A 21,381-nucleotide genomic window follows, 5' to 3' on the forward strand; every position below is an offset into this window, starting at 1 on the left:
CTTGACTGGGGCTGTTTAAGCTCTGGTTTTGAATGGCATTCCATTTTTAGGGAAACAACCATTATTGGACTGGGGAGGGGGGGGCGGAATCTAGTGAAGATCTGACACCAAAACAAAAAAACTGATCAGAACAGACCTCCTTGAAAGATGGGGGACTCTCCTATATTAGAGATTTTTAAGCAGAGGTTGAGACTGTGATTCCTGCATTGCAGGGGGTTGGGCTAGACTAGAGGACCTTTGGTGTCCCTTCCAACTCTGCAATTCTATGATTTGGCAGGTCATCTAACTTGAAGGCAAACTCTGAGCTAATCACTGATGCAGGAGTTTAGCTTGGGGGTGGTAAGTCTTCAGATCTGGGAGATTTTATTTGTTGTTGCTTTTTAAGAGCCCCGCAAGACCCATCAACCATGATCAGAAACACTCAGAATTAAAGGATTTCAAGCCAAAGGGGTTGAGTATCGGAAATGAACAGAACTCTCTATTCCCTCCGTACAAAAATCTGCACCTGGCTTACCCTAAGCTTTCTTCATTTCGTAGTGTAATCCATGGCAACCTGAGTGTGGCTGGGTGTCTCTTTGCTGCTGCTACTCTTAAAAAGATTAGGTACTGAAAATCCTTGCCACTTGACTGCAGATTACCCAGAGATCTCCCAGGATATTTCCTGGTAAGAAGATTGGACAAATTCATGGAGGAGGGGGCTATCAATGGCAACTAGCAATGATGGCTATGCTCTGTTTCCAGTCAGAGAGAGTAATGCTTCTGAATACTAGCTGCTGGAAAACACAGGAGGGGAGAGTTTCCTTGTGTTCAATTTCCCAGAAGAGGCATCTGGTTGGCCACTGTGAGAATAGGATGCTGGACTGGATGAGCCTTTGGCCTGATCCTGCAGGCTATTCTCGTGTGCTTTTATCTAGATTTACACACACACTCCTGCCCAGCGTATATAATCTATGAAACCTTGTGTTATAAATGCCTTCTGGGATTTTGGAGGGTGAAATCTTAAAACATGCCAACAAAGTGTTCTTCTGTGTGGGTATTTAGAAAATCTGGTGTCCTTACAATCATTGAAAGGATCTCTCAAGTGATTTTCTACCGTAGGTTCTCTATCAATGGCTGAGAATACGTAACTGTTCCCCTTACAAGAGAGTTTCCTGGTTGACCTTTAAAGACCCTTTTGAGCATCTTCTGAGAGTGGGTCTCATAAATCCATAACCAAGCAGCTGACAATATATCTCTATGTTCTGGTACCTCTTAAACCCGCTATGATTGTGAACTCCTAACTTATCATCTTTGTTCTCCTGAGGTTGTGATATTGTATATATATATTTATAATACTTCATATTTTATTTGGTTGACCATAAATATTTGACTGGACTAAGTTTGTATCTGCACCAGGAAGTATGGATCGGTTTGATTATAGACACCAGGACAATTTGTTGTTTTGCGATGGACACATTTTATCACCCTCTCATAATCCATATGCAAATAGGCACATCACTTAGCACATCACACATAAGGAAGAGAATGGGAGAGAAACAGAGGGCTGACCTAAACTAGCCCTTACAGTGCTTTCTTTTTCCAGCTTCCCTCTGAATAACAATGTTGGTATTCTTGAGGTGTCCAGCTTATGAGCATTGCCCTGGATCTACCCAACCCTGGGAGTATCCTTAACATTTGAGCTTGTCCACACGTACCCTAAGTGGCACACTGTGAGCAGGTGTTGTCAGGATCCACTCAGAGGTTGCCAGCTAAGTTGCTTTTGCCGGTTTCCCAAATGGGCACCTGGCTGGCCGCTGTGAGAACAGGGTGCTGGACTAGATGGGCCTCTCTTGGCCTTATCCAGCAGCAGGGCTCTTCAGATGTTCCTAGTTCAGAAGCTCCATAGGATTCCTAGGTTCTTAGGGGCATTTGGTTGTTGTGAGAACAGGAAGCTGGGCTAGATGGAACAATTGGCTTGATCCTGCAGGTTATTGTTATGTTGCCACTTTGCTGAAGCTGTCACACAGTGCTGGCACTGGTGTAGGAAGGAACCACAGAAACCACACAATCAGATCTTCCATCATGGAACTCAGCAGATTTTCAGTGGCTGCCATTTGCCGATAATGTGGGCCAGTTGTTTGAACAGTGAATGGATATTGCCGACAACTCTTGCCATTAAGCAGGTGCCAGATAGTAGGCGAATAACTCTTTTTAGATGAGCAGAAGGTAGGGGTGTACGAGGGAAGCGTTTTCTGTTGTATGCAGCACTGCTTCCGTCCTGCTACAGGTTGCCTTCTGCCAAAAACGACACTGTTCATTCTGCTGTTTGCTGTGGCAGACTTACATAATTTATTACATAATTTACATTGTCATTACGTTATTCTGCCACCATTAATTTCAATGCAAACGGGCAGGGGAGACCCACCAATTATGTATCATTTGCAAATTCCATCTGAATTTTCCAATATCCCTTGGTGAAAAAGATATAGGCAGGGAAGATATAGGATTCTTTACTGCCTCCCACCCCCAAACATCAAAATGCTTTAGATGCTTCCTAGAATTTAACAAATAGTGTCCCGTGAAGAGCCTGTGTTCCTTGCTCCAGGAAGGGAAGGTACAAAAGTTGTTGGGCCCATGGAAGAAGTTGTGTGGTTCTTTCAATCATAGAAGTACTGTAGGAAAATAAGGCATTTCATTCACAGGTGTAGGAAAGTTCCTCTTTGGCACTCAGGAAGACATTAAAACAACAAATCCTGTCACCAAAGCAAGCAGATTGCATCAGATCTGGAAAAGAGAGAGAGAGCGCAAAGAGAATCCATTAAAAATAATTCAACAAAGGTGGAATCTACTAGGGTTGCCAGACTCAATAGAGGACAGGACTTCTGTGCCTTTAATTGCCCTGCTCTCTTTTGAATCTGGAAACCTTAAAGAGAAACCAGCAGACCCTTTGTTTAATTTCCAAGCAAAGGGTCTGCTGGTATCTCTTTAAGGTTTCCAGACTCAAAAGAGAGCAGGGCAATTAAAGGCACAGAAGTCCTGTCCTCTATCGAGTCTGGCAACCCTAGAATCCACGGACCTATGAATTACCCAGGCTTATCTAGAGGCATTCCCTCACCTTAGCTTTACACATCTGCAGAAATTAAGTCACCTACTCAGACAAAAAACATGCCTGCATTATCAGAGCTGAATGCCTGATTTAGCAAGAAGGACAGGGTGCCTGCTCTCTTTCAGACTAGCACAAGGCCATGTTTTTCCTGCACAAACTTTCTTTGAATTCCAGAACTGTGGAGTTGGAGGGATCTAGCCCAGCCACCCACAATGCAGGAATCACAGCTCTCGACACATCCTTCATACAGTCTGAGCAAGCAGATTCTCCTAACAATGTCTTTTCACACTGTCTCTTACAGTCAAGAACAGGCATCCCCAAACTTCGGCCCTCCAGATGTTTTGGACTACAATTCCCATCATCCCTGACCACTGGTCCTGTTAGCTAGGGATCATGGGAGTTGTAGGCCAAAACATCTGGAGGGCCGCAGTTTGGGGATGCCTGGTCAAGAACATAAGAAGCCAGCTGGTTTAGGCCAATGATCCCTGCAGTTCAGAATCCTGTTGTCGCAGTGGCCACCCAAATGGCTCTTTTGGGAAATCTGTAAGCAGGATCCAAGCAGAAGAGCAAGTCTCCCTTCCTGCAATTTCCAGCAACTGGGATTCAGAAGCATTGCTGTCTCCTTGTAGCCTTCCCCATGAATTTGTCTAATCCTTTTCTAAAGCCTTCCAAGTCGGTGGCCATCTCTACCTCCTGTGGCAGCGAGTTCCATGTGGTTTAACCATGCACTGCATGAGGAAGTGCTTTCTTTTATTTGTCCTGAATCTTCCAACACTTTTTTTTTTTTACATCTCTTCACATGGACTCCACAGGCGCATTGTCAAAGCAGGTGAATACGATGAGAGCTTCTGTACCTTCTAGTGTCACGCACCGAGGACTCGCAGGAGGGTGGGTAGAGTGTGGAGAAGACTAAGGAAGAACAGGACACAGTGACAAGGGTGTAGAGGCCCGGTGGAGTCATTAGGGGACTGCAAAAGGAAACAGAAGGCTGTGCGTTACTCCGCAAACACGGATCTTTGGTTCTAGGGCTGGCAGGGAAGGGATCTATATTGCTGGGAAGCTGCCATGCCCCCCACTCCAGTTGGGGCACACCCCTCACACCAATCTTTAGTGCCTTCTGCCCATGGTGCTCCTCTGCCTCTTCTTTGCCTGCTGACCTGCCCTCTCTGAGCGAGCCAGTGGCGAAAGGAGCGGGAACTCGATCTTTCAGTGTGGCAGAATCTAAACCTTAGGAACTCCCTGCCTATTGACTTCAGGCAGGTGCCTTCAACTGTTCTCTATTTGGCGCCTGCAGAGAAATATTTTTGTTTGGGCAAGCCTATCTAGATGTTTTAAAAAGCTGGTGCAAGTTTTACTCTATTATTTTAACTTTCCGAAACTTTAATTTTTTTCTCAATGGTTATTTTTTACTTTAAACTTTTTTTGGAAACTGCTTTGAGATTTTTTTCTTTTTCATTTTTACACTCAAGCAGTGTATACATTTTATTAGATAAATGAAGAAGAAGAGGTGTTAGCCTCTATGCATATTGCCCCAGCGATGGCATGGGGAGGGGGGGCGTCTAGCAGCATTCTGTCCAGCAACACTCAGTGCCTAGCCTCCCAACTTGCTCCTTGACTTGACACCCCACTGAGGTGTGGGTGGGATTTAACCTATCAATTCTCAAAAAGGCGACTTACTAATGCTATTTCTATGAAATCATCATAATCCAATGTGCCGTTCTCATACAAATACGAGTCATCTGGAAAGGTAAAAGAAGAAGAAGTAAACACTTAATTTATGCATTTATTAATTTATATGTTTATTTATTAATTTATGTATTTATTAAACTGCCTTTACTGAATATGTGGATGGACAACATGGATGATTTTTGCTCTAAAGAGCTTTGGACACTGATGTCAGCTGCAGCCGGGATTTCAATAGTCCAGCAATGAAAATCCTTGGAGGTCATAAATCATAGAATTGTACAGTTGGAAGGGACCCCGAGGATCATCTAGTCCAGCCTCCTGGAGTGCAGGAATATACAGCCGTCCCATACGGAGATTGAACCTGCAACCTTGGCTTTATCAGCACCACGCTCTAACCAACTGAGATGGGGATCTACAGCTGATTTTTGTGCTATATAAGAACTTCAGCTATTGCGGGGGAAAATACACATAAACTGGATGTCTCCGAGGGGTTGGACTAGAAGAGGTCAGCAAACTTTTTCAGCAGGGGGCCAGTCCACTGTCCCTCAGATCTTGTGGGGTGCCAGACTATATTTTTTTTGGGGGGGGGGGAATGAACGAATTCCTATGTCCCACAAATAACCCAGAGATGCATTTTAAATAAAAGCACACATTCTACTCATGTAAAAATATGCTGAGTCCCAGACTGTCCGCGGGCCAGATTTAGAAGGCGATTGCGCCGGATCTGGCCTCCGGGCCTTAGTTTGCCTACCCCTGGACTAGATGGACCCTTTTAGGTCATCTGGTCTGGTGGGATTTTATTTCTATGCTTTGAGCTTAGATGCTCAAAATTCACCATCCTCTTCTAAAGCCATCCAAGTTGGTGAAACAAAATAAAAAATTTCATTCCAGTAGCACCGTAGAGACCAACCAAGTTTGTCATTGACCAACCAAGAAGTCTGTTTCAGTGTATCTGAAGAAGTTCTGAAGAACTTCTGTTTCAGTGTATCTGAAGAAGTGTGCATGCACACGAAAACTCATACCAATGACAAACATAGCTGGTCTCTAAGGTGCTACTGGAAGGAATTTTGTTTGTTTGTTTGTTTCAACTTCGGCAGACCAACACAGAGCTACCTACCTGTAACTAGATCCAAGTTGGTGGTTATCACTGCCTCATGTGGGAGGGAGTTCCAAAAGTTAAATACGGTCATACCTTGGATCTCGAACGCCTTGGCTCCCAAGCAAACTGTTTCCCAAATGATCAAAACTCACAAGTGAGTGTTCCGGTTTGCGAACGTTCTTTGGAACCCGAATGTCCAACGCTGCTTTCAATTGGCTGCAGGAAGCCACACTTTGGTTTTTGAACATTTAAAAGTCGAACGGATTTCCGGAACGGATTCCATTCGACTTCCAATGTATGACTGTATGCACTGTATGAAAAAAGGTCTTTTATCTATCCTGAATTTCTCAATTTCCAACATTCAGTTGATGAAGAAAAGGTTCCCTTACAGCTGAAAGTTCAAAAACCGTGGCTTTAAACTGGCCATGCCTCACCGAGACCACCAAACCTTCTGACCGGTTGGGGTGATCCAGTCAAATCTGGCCAATCCATAGGCCCCAAGTGGGCCAAATGACACTCTCCACGCTGTTACAGTAGATCATCATACCATAATATTCGCTGTAGTTCTCGTCAGGGAGGTCCTCGAAGCTTTCTATGAGGAAAAAGTTGTAAGAATACTGAAGTGAGTAACAGAAATAATTGAAGACCAGGGTACTAATTCTGAATATTGATAAATATTCCTTTCCCACTTGTGCAAAGAATAGTCATAATCTCAATCCCCCTCTGCCATCGTTAACTCTGAGGTCAGGTCAGAATAATTAATTTGTTTTTATTAATTCATTGCGTTTATATCCCAGCTTTCCACCCAAGGAGGTGTACTACATGGTTCTCCCCGCTTCTCATTTAATCCCCACAACCCCCCTGTGAGGTAGATTAGGCTGCGAGACAGTGACTGACCCCCAAGGCCACACCCAGGGAGAGCTTCATGGCCAAGTTGGGGGATTTGAACCCAGGTCCTAGTCCAACACTCTAACCACTACACCACACTGAAATAAAAACTGCAATGTACAATTGCAGTCATTAGAGACTTCTAATTCCATTAATGGAACAGGCAGGTGCCAAGTAAATTATCATCATCATCATCATCATCTTTTTAATGGAACATAATAAAATAATATTCCATGATGTCTGGAAGTGGGAGCTGGACCATAAAGAAGGCTGATCATCGAAGAATTGATGCTTTTGAATTATGGTGCTGGAGGAGACTCTTGAGAGTCCCATGGACTGCAAGAAGATCAAACCTATCCATTCTTAAGGAAATCAGCCCTGAGTGCTCCCTGGAAGGACAGATCGTGAAGCTGAGGCTCCAATACTTTGGCCACCTCATGAGAAGAGAAGAATCCTTGGAAAAGACCCTGATGTTGGGAAAGATTGAGGGCACTAGGAGAAGGGGACGACAGAGGACAAGATGGTTGGACAGTGTTCTCGAATCTACGAACATGAGTTTGACCAAACTGCGGGAGGCAGTGGAAGACAGGAGTGCCTGGCGTGCTATGGTCCATGGGGTCACGAAGAGTCGGACACGACTAAATGACTAAACAACAACAATAAAATAAAATAAGAAATAATAAAATAATAAAATAAAATAAGAAACCCCATTATTATTAAAGGGACCCCTGACCATTAGGTCCAGTCGTGACTGACTCTGGGGTTGCGGCGCTCATCTTGCATTATTGGCCGAGGGAGCCGGCGTACAGCTTCCAGGTCATGTGGCCAGCATGACAAAGCCGCTTCTGGCGAACCAGAGCAGCGCACGGAAAAGCCATTTACCTTCCCGCTTGGAGCGGTACCTATTTATCTACTTGCACTTTGACATGCTTTCAAACTCCTAGGTTGGCAGGAGCAGGGACCGAGCAACGGGAGCTCACCCCGTTGTGGGGATTCAAACCGCCGACCTTCTGATCGGCAAGCCCTAGGCTCAGTGGTTTAACCCACAGCGCCACCCGCGTCCTCCATTATTATTACCATTGCTATTATTCCTCCCTTCACCCTAGGGTACAAGGGCAGGTTGCAACCATAAAACACAACATGGTTTAAAATGACTTACAATCACAAAAATGAGTGCGTCCTAAAAATATCTACCTCAAGGGTCAAACGTCTTCACTGGAAGCTACACAATGCAGGTGCCAGGCGCACCTTTATGAGGAAGAGGTCCCACAACTTGGGGGCCACCAGAGAGATGGCCCTCTCCCCTGGTTTCCAAACATTTGGGGGCCGCCCCCCTTTGTTCCATAAATCATCCTCCAGTGCCCCCAACTGTATAAAAAGCATTATTCAGAATAGCACTTTGCATGACCCACTAAGGAAGATAATAGTATGATACAATTCAAAACAGTCAAAATTATTCAAAACCCAATGAAAGCACTTTAGTTTAATGAATTCAAATGAAACGGACAAATTTAGCAGCTTTTCAAAGTCAATGACACCTCCAGAGCCCCTTGCCTCTTAGCAACCCCCTAGGCAATCCCATCAACTCCCAAGGAGTGGTACCTCCCAATTTGGGAACCCTTGGTCTGAATGTTATGTTGTGTGGGATGTATTTGATAGACTTCCAATTTGTTTTCCGATGCACCTGCCAAAAAACTGGTTTGTCCTACCATTCTTGTGACTCCCTTCAAGTACAATTTGGAAAAACCAGCATGCAAATATAATGGTTCATGGTGATTAATGGGGAGCTCTCTGTGCAGTTGCTAGTACTCCCATTAAAATTGCCAAAATCTGACTAATTGTCTTACCGTTGATATAAAAGGAGTAATTCTCGCCAACATCCTGTAAATGTATAACCAGGCCAGCGGTGCTCCTTTCTAACAAAGCAAAATTTCAAGCCTGTGAGCACGACACAAGAGATTTGTTCTGGATAATATAATAATAATAATAATAATAATAATAATAATAATAATAATAATAATAATATTTTATTTATACCCCCGCCCTCCCCAGCCAAGGCCAGGCTCAGAGCGGCTAACACTAGATATTAAACAACTGATTAAAATACAACTTAAGAACAAGACGAAATATATTAAAATTAAATTAAATTAAATGATAAATGCCTCTTCTACACACAAGCCATTTGGGTCGTGGCCAGAAACAGAATCCTTAAGAGTCCTCTGATGATGGCATCCTTGATCTGTCCCATGCTGTTCCATGGTCCCTGGCACCTGCATCTCTTTCCCTAAACCCCAAGGAAAACACCTCTGCTCCCAGACCTATGCTGATCAGTCTAAATACTTCCTTAGCGAGTCAGGAGATTCTCGAGGAGATATCGCAGCACATAGTTCCACTATGGAACTTGCTTCAACATTACACAGTGATGGCCAGCAGGTTGGAGGACTTCCAAGGAGAACTGGACAAATTAACAGAGGAGAAAGCTACCAATGCCTGCTGACCACAATGGCTGTGTTCTGCCTCTACGGTTGGAGGCAGCAATGCTTCTGAATACTAGGTGCTGGAAACACCAAGAAGAGAGAGGGCTCCTGTGCTGGGGTCCTGCTTGCAGGCTTTCCATAATGGGCATCTGGTCGGCCAATGTGAGAACTGTTGGAATCCATGATTTGCAGGCAGCTTTGCAAGTTTGCAATACAGAACATGAAAGGAATCTCCCTAGAGATTCTGGGAATACAGAACATGAAAGGAATCTCCCTAGAGATAAGGAGACCCAGCAACAATCAAGTGATTGGCTGAGTTCCTTATATAGGCATGACCTATAACACTTGTGGTGTGGAGAGTGTTAGTGTGGTGTGGTTAGTGCTGAGGAGTTGCTGAGAGTGAAGAAGTTGTGTTGTAAATAACTTGTGTGTTTGCTGCTGTAAACAATAAAACAACAAGAACCAAGTTACTAGTCAGCAGTTTTTGTTCCTGCTCATCGTCCAGCTGGGCAATCTCAAGAGTTGCTCAACAATCACTGCCATACTCTACTAAGCTGTGCAACAGGCGAAAGCACTTCAAAGGTTCAGACGGTTCCAAAAGCTTTAACAGGATGCTGGACTGGATGGGCCATTGGCCCAATCCAGTAGGCTTTTCTTATCTCCACAGGGATCTCCTGTCAACATAGCTCCACAACTTGAAACCCCGGTGCTTAGAATAAGGCAATGGCTGCAGAGGAAAATATCAGGCCTTTAAATGTCCAGATGCAGAATTCAGTGAGTGATCTCTAGTCAATGAATACATAGACAAGGCTATAACTATTTGCAGGAGTTGGGCTAGATGCCCCTTCTTTTTTATGTTATTTTTATTTTGATAAAGTAATAATCACAGGGTGGATAAAAATCAATGATTTTTTTAAAAAAAAATCGGATTTTTTTTATTTAAATCGATTTTTTTCATTTAAATTGGATTTTTTTTTAAATAAAATGCTTTTTGAGGAAAATATATTGCCACCCAAAGGTTATTCCATCATGAAATAAAGATTAGTTTTTTAATTATGTAGAATAAGGTTCTATATGTTTAATGTTGGGGGTAAATAAATTCCATTAATCCATTCACAATGTCATGCTCTTCCAGAGGTTTTTGTAAGATTATTGGGCAGTTTCTCTGCCTACAAGATATTATCACAGGTGCTTGGTTTACTTTTGCAGTTCTCAAAACTGAATTTGACTCAACAGAGATCACATGCCTCTTCTTCCCAGCAAAAATGTTATAACATGAACAGAGTTGAGAAAAAGACCTTAATCCTATTGTTCTACAAACCTATGAATACAGAAACAACCCCTTCAGTGCTAAGTTTCAAGAAGTTCAGTGAATAGAATAGAAACAATATTTTTCTGATTGTTTGGAGTGGACAGTATTTAAGTTTTTCATGTGTAGGCTGGGCTGACAGTCTAAGTGTGTATATATATATATATATATATATATATATATATATATATATATAGTTTAGCCAAATTAGTTAACAAACATGGATGTTTGTTTAAGCAAATAACATATGCTGTAATGTTATTGTTTCAGTTGAATAAATCTATTTAAATTGTTATTATTAAGGTAATGATTATTTTTCTCCTTCCTAAGTACAACAGTAAAGTTGTCCAAATATGAATGATTAACCTATTAAATTGGGGATAAAAAAACTAATATGAAAAGTTGTTATTCTAAAAATCTTCATCTACTTGCATATTAAAGTCATACCAGCAAGAATTAGTCTTTATGTAGAAAACTATGATTTAAATCAAGCCTTACTGACTAGTGATTTAAATCGTGATTTAAATCAGTTTGATTTAAATCAAATCCACCCTGAATAATCATAAGCTATGGTTTTCCATGGCAGTGGAAGACAGGAGTGCCTGGCGTGCTATGGTCCATGGGGTCATGAAGAGTCAGACATGACTAAACGACTAAACAACAAAACAACAACAACATGGTTTACCCAGTAGTGATGTATGGAAGTGAGAGCTGGACCATAAAGAAGGCTGACTGCCGAAGAATTGATGCTTTTGAATTATGGTGCTGGAGGAGACTCTTGAGAGTCCCATGGACTGCAAGAAGATCAAACCTATCCATTCTGAAGGAAATCAGCCCTGAGTGCTCACTGGAAGGACAGATTGTGAAGCTGAGGCTCCAATACTTTGGCCACCTCATGAGAAGAGAAGACTCCCTGGAAAATACCCTGATGTTGGGAAAGATTGATACCACAAGGAGAAGGGGACAACAGAGGACGAGATGGTTGGACAGTGTTCTCGAAGCTACTATCATGAGTTTGACCAAACTGCGGGAGGCAGCGGAAGATAGGAGTGCCTGGCGTGCTTTGGTCCATGGGGTCACGAATAGTCAGACACGACTAAACAACAATAATAATCATAAATAAATAAGAATAAAAATGTGCACCCCACCACAGAGAGCCTTCCATTGTAGCTATCCAGCCTCCCAAAATTTCAACACCTCTTGCGATGGTTTGACCCCTTTCTGTTTTAACGGTACAAATTCTACAAACACCTTCCATAACTCCTCAAAAGAATTTCTCCTGTATATTCCCCATCATTCCTTAATGATGTGTTAATTTATCATTAATAGATGCCCCTTCTAACACTATGATGCTATGAATGGCTTCAGGACACTGCTGAGGCAACTCGCACGTTCCGCCTCAACTGCAGGATTGCTGACCCACACTTTCCTGATACCCACACTTTGGTCCCTCTCCAAGGTGCTGATCTTGCCTTGCCTAACTTTCCTGTATGCCTGGAACCCTGGGACAACTGACCCCTCCCTCTTCCTTAAGCCATCATGTATTTGTGTGCGTGTGGATCTGGACAATTTATTTATAAGTTTATTTCCTATAACATCCTCAGGCTGTCATTTTATAACATTTACCTATAATTATGCATAAAAATAACACATGGGGAAACAAATCCTTATTCATGTATCCACATGAGTGGCCTGCTTAACCCTGAAAAAGAGAAACTCTGGCTCAATAATCCAACCACCTTTTAAAGTTCCCAGCAGAAGTGAAATTGAGAAAGCCAGAGGTGGCTTGGTTTACTCAATTTCAGCCCTGCATTGCTTGATTGTGGGAATATTTCTGTCAAGGGCCAATCAATGTCCCCAGGAACTAAAGAGTTCTTCACGCTCTCCATCATAGCTGCTAAGTTGATATTGATTGTAATTACATTTTACATTTTACATTTTTCTATTATTATGGCACACAGCCTGGAGATGCTTACATGACAAGAAGTACATATGTGGGGGTTTTTTAATAAAGGAAAATAAAGGCACCACCCACCAGATATTACAGAACAATTTAAGACTGCAATTCTGAACTGATGAGCCTGATATCTGCAGTTCTATTCTTTTTAAAAATGCAGTGGTACCTCGCAAGGCGAAATTAATTTGTTCCGTGAGTCACTTCATATAGCAAAATTTTTGTCTTGTGAAGCACAGTTTACCGTTTACCCGGTTTACCTGGTCTACCCATTTAATTAATGTGTTCCTATTCGTCTTGTGAAGCGCAACCATAGGAAACTTTGTCTTGCGAGACGCCTCGCACAACGCAAAATGCTTTCGTCTTGCGAGTTTTTTGTTGCACGAGGCATTCGTCTTGTGGGGTACCACTGTATATATATATTTTATGAAAGATTTCTTGGTTTGCAGAAGTATGTTCAATGTCTCTTTTTTCAAGTTGCGTTTTCTACAGATCAGTTTCATTTGCTGAGACATTAGCGTTACATTAGGAAGAAAAGGGGGAAAGAAGTGGAGGGGGAATGGTGAGTGGGGTGGGGTTGGGTGGCAATGCTTCTGTTCTACTTAGTGTACGTGTGGGGTTTTGTGTCAGCATCACTTGTGTGGGTTCTCTTTACTATTTGCTTGTATTCCTTTGGTGGTGAGAGAGTTGGGGTTGGCCCAGGGCAGGGGTCTGCAACTTTTTCAGCAGGGGGTCCCTTTTTTCAGCAAGGTCCCTCAGACCTTGTGGGGGGCCAGACTATATTTTGAAGAAGAAAAAACGAATTCCTATGCCCCACAAATAACCCAGAGATGCTTTTTAAATAAAAGCACACATTCTACTCGTGTAAAAACACCAGGCAGGCCCCACAAAGAACCCAGAGATGCATTTTAAATAAAAGGACACATTCTACTCATGTAAAAACACCAGGCAGGCCCCACAAATAACCCAGAGATGCATTTTAAATAAAAGCACACATTCTACTCATATAAAAACACGCTGATTCCCGGACCGTCCGCGGGCCGGATTTAGACGGTGATTGGGACGCATCCGGCCACCGGGCCATAGTTTGCCTACCCATGGCCTAGGGTGTGGTTGGTTGTCTTTGATTGGCTGTAGTGAACTTTGTTTTCATGTGTGAATGGGGTAGGTGAGTGTTTTTGGATCAGGTTAGCCAGATTGATTTGTATGCTGTCGGTGGGTTCTTGTAGTTTTGTGGAGCTGTGTATGTGATAAAGGGTATCCATACCGGGGTGAAGGCGTCTTCTTCTATTTGTCCCCGTGTCAGTTTCAGTTTGTTGGTTAGTTTTTATAATAAGGCTGATTCCTATACTATTTGATACCATTGGTCTATGCTTACTCCTGACAGGTCTCTCCAGTGTCTGGCTATGTTGCTTCTGGTTGCTGGGAGAGTAGGTGGGTTATGAGCTCTTTGTGTTGTGAGTAGGCATTATTGTCTTGGAAGATGTTTAGTAGGGACAGTTTTGGGGTGACTTCTAATACAGTGGACGCTCGGGTTGCTAATGTGATCTGTGCGGGAGGCACGTTCGCAACCCGCAGTGTTCGCAACCCGCAGCACTGTATCTGCGCATGCGCAGGTTGCGATTAGGCGCTTCTGCGCATGCGCAAAACACGATTTAGAGATTTTGCACATGCGTGAGCGCCAAAACCCGGAAGTAGCCCATTCCGGGACTTCTGGGTTTGGCGCAGTGCGCAACCCGAGAACGTGCAACCTTAAGCAGCCGTAACCCAAGGTATGACTGTACTGTACTTGCTTAGTTATTTTGCATATCTCTTGTATGATTGATGCCCAGATCTGCAGTTCTACTCTGAATAAGGGCTAAGGTTGGATGCAACCCGTAAATGTAAGTAATGAGCAGGGTGCGGGTCAGCCGCTCCCCTGCGAGGGGGAACTGGACTTACAACATAAGGAGAGCCTGCTGGGTCAGACCAAAGGGAGCCCATCTAGGGTAGCATCCTGTTCTCACAGTGGCCAACCAGATGCCCCCATGGGAAATCCACAAGCAGGGCCCCAGCGCAAGAACCCTCTTCCCTCCTATGGTTTTCAACAACCGGGATTCAGAAACATTGCAACCTCTGACTGTGAAGAGAGAGCATATCTATAATGGCTAGTTGACACTGATAGCCCTTTCCTCCATGAATTTGTCCAATCCTCTTTTAAAGCCATCTCGGTTGGTGGCCAACATTGCTTCCTGTGTCAGGGAGTTCCATAGATTAACTATGAAGTTATCAGGAGGGCCAGTCCTATTTTTGGCTACCATAGTCTCCAAGTTCTAGCTCCATAGATAGCACTGACTCCTCCCCGAACTTCCTTCCCTTTCTAGTCATCTGTTTTGCAGGGCCAGGTGCCTCATGATGTCCGGAGTTTCCCTTCCTCGCCACTTGCTGTGAAAGTTGTTTCCCTTCCTGTCTTAAGGAATTTCCCTCATTCTTTACTTCTGACACTCAATCCTTGGTTGGGAGCCCAACCGTCAACTTCTTAACTTATTGCATAAGATCTCATATTCATCTTGATTGTTAAAACAAATCTCAAAGTGGTTTACCAAAAAAAGAAAGAAAGAAAGAAAGAAAGAAAGAAAGAAAGAAAGAAAGAAAGAAAGAAAGAAAGGAAGGAAGGAAGGGGGGTGAGAAAACAAAACAGTGCCATTATCAGTAAAACGACAGTTTTTCAACATTTTAAAAAAGTAAAAGTATCAGTGGTAAGCTAAAAAACCAAATTAAAATGCTATCAATAAGCTACATATCTGGATAGACTTGCCCAAACAAAAGTAGCTTTTAAGCCGGTGCCGAACAAAGTATACAGCTTTATAGCTCAGTTGGTAGAGCGTGAGATTCTGAATCTCACAGTCCTGGGTTTAAGCCCCACACTGCGCAAAAGATTCCTGCATTGCAGGGAGTTGGACTAGATCACAGGTGCTTATAATATCAGTGGAAACAGTTGGTAACCGCCTTCAATTTTAACCTGAAGATTGCTCCTTGTCCAGTTTTAATTTTAATTTGTTTGAATTAATTGTGGGATGTATCTTAATTTATTGATCGCTTGTTTTTATGCATTGTCTTACTTGTATGATGTTAGCCACTCTGAGCCCGGCTTTGGCCGGGGAGGGTGGGATATAAATAAAATTATTATTAATTATTATTATTATTATTATTATTAGATGACCCTGGTGGTCTCTTTCCAACTCTACAGTTCTATGATTCTATGTCAATAGGCAGGGAGTTCCAAAGTGTGGGTACATCTTCTGAACTCTCTCCCCCTGGATACACCTTAGAATTCTTCTGGCTTGTTTCATAGAGGGGCAGGTTTAGCATTTGCACATGCTCATTTGGGATTAAATTAAATGCAGAGCCATTAAAGGCAAGTTCCCCTTCATTGGGGATCTTCTGCTCATTTATGAAGTCAGTTTGACCTGATGCTTCTTCTTTATTTTGCCCAGAGAGCAGTTTCACAGGCATCCTGAGTCAGCTCTGTGCTTCCCACCTCACCGCCTTAATGTCAGCCTGCACAGAACCCAGCCAGCTCTAAAGCAGAATATAGTAAAACTACCAAAAAACTGAAAGCACCAAGGAGCCACTCAATTGGGAAAGAACTGCAAGGACTTCAAGAGAGCCCTGCCACCGGATCAGGCCAAAGGGGAGCCCGCCCAGTCGCCTGTTTTCTCAGTGGCCGGTCAAATGCTCCAAATGTGAAGCCCAAAAGCAGGGTGTTGAGTGAAACAGCAACTCTCCTAATTTTCTGGAAATTGGCATTCAGTTAATATCTGCACCATATATAAATTAGGGCACATTTACTACACATTTAAAGCACATAGTGCCACCCCCAAGAATCCTGGGAACTGTAGTTTGTTAAGGGTGCTGGAAATAGTAAACTACAGTTCCCAGGGTTCTTTTTTTGGGGGGGGGGGGAGGACACACCATGTGCTTTAACTGTGAGTTGAACGTGCTTTCAATATACGGTGTGGATGTGACCTCAGAAGTGTACTGCCTTCTGCTGCAGAGTAAAATCTGCCCCTCCCCCTTGCAAATAAAAAAAAAGCCTTAACTGCTCTTGTGCTCATATCCTACTTGCAGGTTTCCCAACGAGTCATGAGAACACGAGGCTTTGCTTATGTTCTTATGCAGGCATAGGCAAACTCAGCCCTCCAGATGCTTTGGAACTACAACTCCCATCATCCCTGACCATTGGTCCTGTTAGCTAGGGATGATGGGAGTTGTAGTCCCAAAACATCTGGAGGGCCGAGTTTGCCTATGCCTGTTCTTATGCTATTGGTGTTTTGGGATGATGTAATCGGAAGGTCGGCAGTTTGAATCCCCACAACGGGGTGAGCTCCCATTGCTCAGTCCCAGCTCCTGCCAACCTAGCAGTTCAAAAGCACGTCAAAGTGCAAGGAGATAAATAGGTACCGCTACAGCGGAAGGTAAAAGGTGTTTCCATGTGCTGCTCTGGTTTTGCCAGAAGCGGCTTAGTCATGCTGGCCACATGTCTGCGGACAAACGTTGGCTCCCTCGGCTGGTAAAGCGAGATGAGCACTGCAACCCCAGAGTCGTCCGCGACTGGACTTAACTGTCAGAGGTCTTTTACCTTTACCTTTAATGGCCTTTGGCTTGTGCAATAAGTGTTTATCTTCTGGCTAATTGGGTGTTTCACAAGACTTTCTTTAGAAACAAATCAATTTATGGCTTCTCCGTGACTTTGTAAAATATTATCTCTATCTTTCCTTGATACCTGGGAGGAAAGTCATAACGTTCCCCCGCCCCAAGTAAATGATTAACTACTTCCCATTTCATTTTCTTTTTTAAAAGCTGCTAAAATGACATTTGAGAGTAAAATCATAACTAATCATTTCTGTCCGTCCCCCCACCCCCAGCTGCCTGCCTAAAGGATACAGTACATTCCTTCTCATTCCCTTAAAAAAGAAAAAAGAAAAACCTGCTAAAAATGAGTTGGTAAAGTTTGCCTAATTGCAAAACAAAATTGCAAAACAAAGACGCTCTTTTAAAGAAAAATTGTAGCTTTTAAATGGCTTTCCTAGGTCCGAGTGCTCATTCAGATGTTTTGAGACTCAAAAAAGCCTTGTGGTTATACCTAAATGGGTACAATGTCCAAACTTGTTCCATAAGCCGATCTGTTTGGAACAGTCACCTGTCTGCCTGAAATCTCACTGGGTCAAAGCAAACGAGCAAAAGGCAAAACAAAACAAAAAACTCCAAAGCTCCAGAATGAAGGAGATTGAAGAGATCAGGCAGTGCAACTTACCTACAGAACTCTGAAGGAAGACGGTGAGCAGGAATAAGGCTCCCATCTTCATGTCTGCCATTGTTCAGATGTCTAGTGTCGGTCAGAGCACTCCTTAGAGGAACAATACCACTGCTCCTTTCGCTGTCTTAACAGGAAACAACACCAATCACCACCACCCTCTATTGTGAAACAGAAAAGGCTGGATGCAAAGGGGCTTTTTTGCTTTGACAAAATAAAATCTCCCAAGATCTTTTTCTGGAGAAACCCGTGTTGTGCAATCTTCATGTTTGGTAGGCCAAGGAAACTCCAAGGAAAGATGTTTTCTTCCAGGGAAGGAATGTTCTCTTATCACCTCTGCCACTTGCGATCATTACAGGGTTACATTTGTCCCGTTCGGAGTAGACTCATACTTTTGTTGTTGTTGTTTTGTATCCCGTGCTAGTCCTGTTCTGAGTAGACCCCCTGAAATTAATGGACCTACGTTGGTCTGGTTTATTAATTAATTCTACTCTTGAGTAGAATTATCACTGGATAAAAATTTGCTTTCAACTGGTTTTAATAGGGAATTTAAAATTGTTGTCACCCATGCTGGGACCTGACGGGGAAGCGTGGGTAATACATTGAAACTTTGCTTATTTATTTCTGCAGAAGGAATTGTCTTGATTGGCAGGAGCAACATTCTATAAGTATTACTATTGCTTTAATGGATTTCTAGCCCAACGCTTAGGGATTATTCCATGAAAAGACAAAACGTTAGGCCCCAGATGTTGATGGACTCCAAATCCCATCAGCTCCAGGAGTCAGTGTGGCCCATAAGAACATCGGAAGAGCTTGGCTGCTGGATCAGACCCTATTCTCACAGTGGCCACCCAGGTGTCCCAAAAGGAAACCCGCAAGCAGGAATCAGGCCCAAGAGCACTCTCTCATCCTGGGGTTTCTAGAAACTGATATTTGGAAGCATTCCTGGCTCCAAACATGGTCAGGGATAATGGAAGCTGTAGTCCAACTGCTGCCAGTCAGTGTAGTCAACACTGAGTTGGTTGGACCAATGTTCTGGCTCAGCATAAGGCAGATTTCTTATGTCGTTATGTATAACGGTGAGCAAAAGTCATATGATTTCTTTTTCCCCCCCTTTAGGAAGCAAAGTTAAAGGGTGAAACAGGAAATTGCAAAGGTCAAATGGATGGAGCTGTTGGTCGAGCCCGAGTATGTTTCAATGGCTTCATTACTTCCTTTATAGCTTTTCAGAGGAGTTTCATTTCCCTCCATGGGGTGCGGGCTGAGTTGGTTAATTACAAGTGGGTTTTCGTGGCTGAGGTTCTGAGTTAATTTTTTAAGGGTGTCTTGAGTGCTCTCTCCCTCAGAGAAGCCTTCCTTCCTTCTTTCTTTCTGTGTGAATCTCAAATTTGATATTGTTTGGTCAAAGGCCACCGCTGCTTCTGTGGCCTCACTCCCAGGGGGGGAGAGGCGAGTCCTAGCGCAGAGACTCACACAGAGTGGCAACCGGGCACCATCCTCTGAGAGCCAGTAAACTCTGCTCTGTCTTGTATACAGAAGCATGTTGCCTCCAACATTGGAGGAATAGCACATAGCCATTGTTGCTAGTAGCCATTGATAGCCTTATTTGTCTAATCTTCCTTTAAAACTCACCTTGTTTTTAATATTGTGCTTTAAGGTTGTTGTTGTTGTTGTTAATTAAAATTTATGAAATTCATTAAATCCTTCATCTGCGGATCACAGGGCAGTTTACAACATAAAATCACAGTATTCCCCCCCCCCCCCGGTAATGTAACCCACCTTAGGGCGAAGAATAGGCAAAGCTTATTTATTTCAAGACATGTTTACACTGCTTGATTGTAAGAACAAACCTCAGATCCGATTAGAGAGGAAAAAAATAAATAAAAGTATCAATAAGAAAAATCAACAATTTAAAACTTTCAGAAAATTTAAAGGGCAATGGACTTTAAAAAAAAACTCTGATCAGCTTTCTTAAAAGCTTGGCAGGCTTGTCTAAACAATGTTTTTAGCAGGCTCTGACAGTGCAGTGATCTCAACAGCCTGGAGTTCCAAAGAGGGGGAGGGGGAGGGGAGGGGGAGGGGGAGGGGGAGGAGGAGGAGGAGGAGGAGGAGGAGGAGGAGGAGGCGAAGAAGAAGAAGAAGAAGAAGAAGAAGAAGAAGAAGAAGAAGAAGAAGAAGAAGAAGAAGAAGAAGAAGAAGAAGAAGAAGAAGAAGAAGAAGAAGAAGAAGAAGAAGAAGAAGAATGTGTGAATGCCACAGCTTAGTGATCCACTGTGTGAATAAGTCTTTCTTTATACCGGTATAACTTTTATTAAATTTTCTAATTTACATTTCCAAATATTCATTTAAACAACCTTAAATTAATGGCTTCCCTTCTTCTCTTTTCTGTGGTTCATTTTGCATACCATACATCCCTGCATATTTTACATGAACTAACTAAACCATTCAGTAATCCATTGTTACATCCATCAAAACTTATTTACACTGTTGAATTTATCTTAATTTGAACAAGCCTTTTCTTTTGCCCATCCTGAGTCTCCCAATGTACAGTTTCACTGGGCAGCCCTGTTGTGTTTCGTAGATGGGTTCTGACCCTGTTTTTAGAAGAGGATTGGTCAGATCCATGGAAGTAAAAGCTATTAAAGGCCACCGGCCACAACGGCTGTGTTCTGCCTCCACAATCAGAGGCAAGAAGGCTTCTGAATCCCAGTGTTTGGGTCCTGCTTGTGGGCTTTGCACAGACACCTGGTTGGCCACTCTGAGAACAGGGTGCTGGGCTAAGCGAATCATAGGATGATCCAGCAGACCCTCCAGGTGTCCCAATTTTCCAGGATTTACAGAAGCCACCCCAGTTTCTGATTTGACTCTGGAATATCCCGCTTTTCCCCTTGGGACGAGCCTATTTTCATCGGAGAAATGCTGGAGGGTATGAGCAGACTCTGGATCTGATGCTCTTATGAGCTTTTATGCTAGTATAGTGGGTGGGATGTTTTCTGGGAGGGGCAGGAAACCTCTTGCGGCTGCCCCTGGCAATGCAACAAGCCCACCTGAGAGACTTCAAACGGGAGTGGTACTTACATGTCTGGTGGAAATTCAAGCAGAAGCCACAAGCGACAAACCTCAGGCATGCAGCTCAGCTCAATTAAACTGAAAGCGAAGGTGGATCTCAGTGCACAGAGAGGAGGGGGTGGGTGGGAGGTGGGGTGGCCTGTGGAGAAGAAACAGAAAATACATCTAAATTTGGGCGTTGGGAAATTTTGGAGGGCTGGTGCAATCTCGCTCAACCTCCACCATCGGAGCATTGACCCAACAGCCATAGGTGAAAATTTTACACACTTATTTACTTTAGGAAGATTTATGCAGCACTTGGTTGTGAAAAGAAACCAAAACAACGCCTCTTTTGCCGAATAATTGGAATACTCCATGCGTCTTATTTGCTATGGATTGAATAAAACGAAACGAAACCTCAAAGCAGTTTACCAAACAGTGAAGCAATAAAGCAAATTCCAGCAAGCCTGCAACTCACATGGGGTCAGTAGTCCAGGATCTCCCTGCCTCTTGACATCTGGCAACTCTAATCTTCTCGG

The 21,381-nt window shown here is 43.3% G+C and overlaps 1 protein-coding gene across 5 annotated transcripts; it reads right to left on the reverse strand.

The window, feature by feature from the left end:
- Positions 1 to 1,432: 1,432 nt before the first annotated feature.
- LOC148683200 (uncharacterized) lies at positions 1,433 to 21,233 on the reverse strand. Of its 5 annotated transcripts, XM_088659293.1 has the most exons (8): positions 21,139 to 21,233; positions 20,873 to 21,002; positions 17,795 to 17,955; positions 8,606 to 8,674; positions 6,418 to 6,462; positions 4,763 to 4,824; positions 3,940 to 4,053; positions 2,305 to 2,763 (listed from the first exon to the last, which is right to left on the reverse strand). In XM_088659293.1, the coding sequence occupies exons 3-7, from the start codon at positions 17,853 to 17,855 to the stop codon at positions 3,949 to 3,951; spliced, it is 342 nt and encodes a 113-aa protein (XP_088515419.1). In that variant the 5' UTR covers positions 17,856 to 17,955; positions 20,873 to 21,002; positions 21,139 to 21,233; the 3' UTR covers positions 2,305 to 2,763; positions 3,940 to 3,948. The 5 variants fall into 5 exon arrangements, with proteins under 5 accessions (XP_088515420.1, XP_088515421.1, XP_088515419.1 ...); XM_088659290.1 differs by lacking the exon at positions 21,139 to 21,233 and having other exon boundaries at positions 17,795 to 17,921; XM_088659291.1 differs by lacking the exon at positions 21,139 to 21,233 and having other exon boundaries at positions 17,795 to 17,917; positions 20,873 to 20,976.
- Positions 21,234 to 21,381: the final 148 nt, after the last annotated feature.

This window comes from Zootoca vivipara, chromosome 16 (genome assembly GCF_965207765.1).
Source record: "Zootoca vivipara chromosome 16, rZooViv2.hap1.1, whole genome shotgun sequence".
Classification (NCBI taxonomy): Eukaryota; Metazoa; Chordata; class Lepidosauria; order Squamata; family Lacertidae; genus Zootoca; species Zootoca vivipara.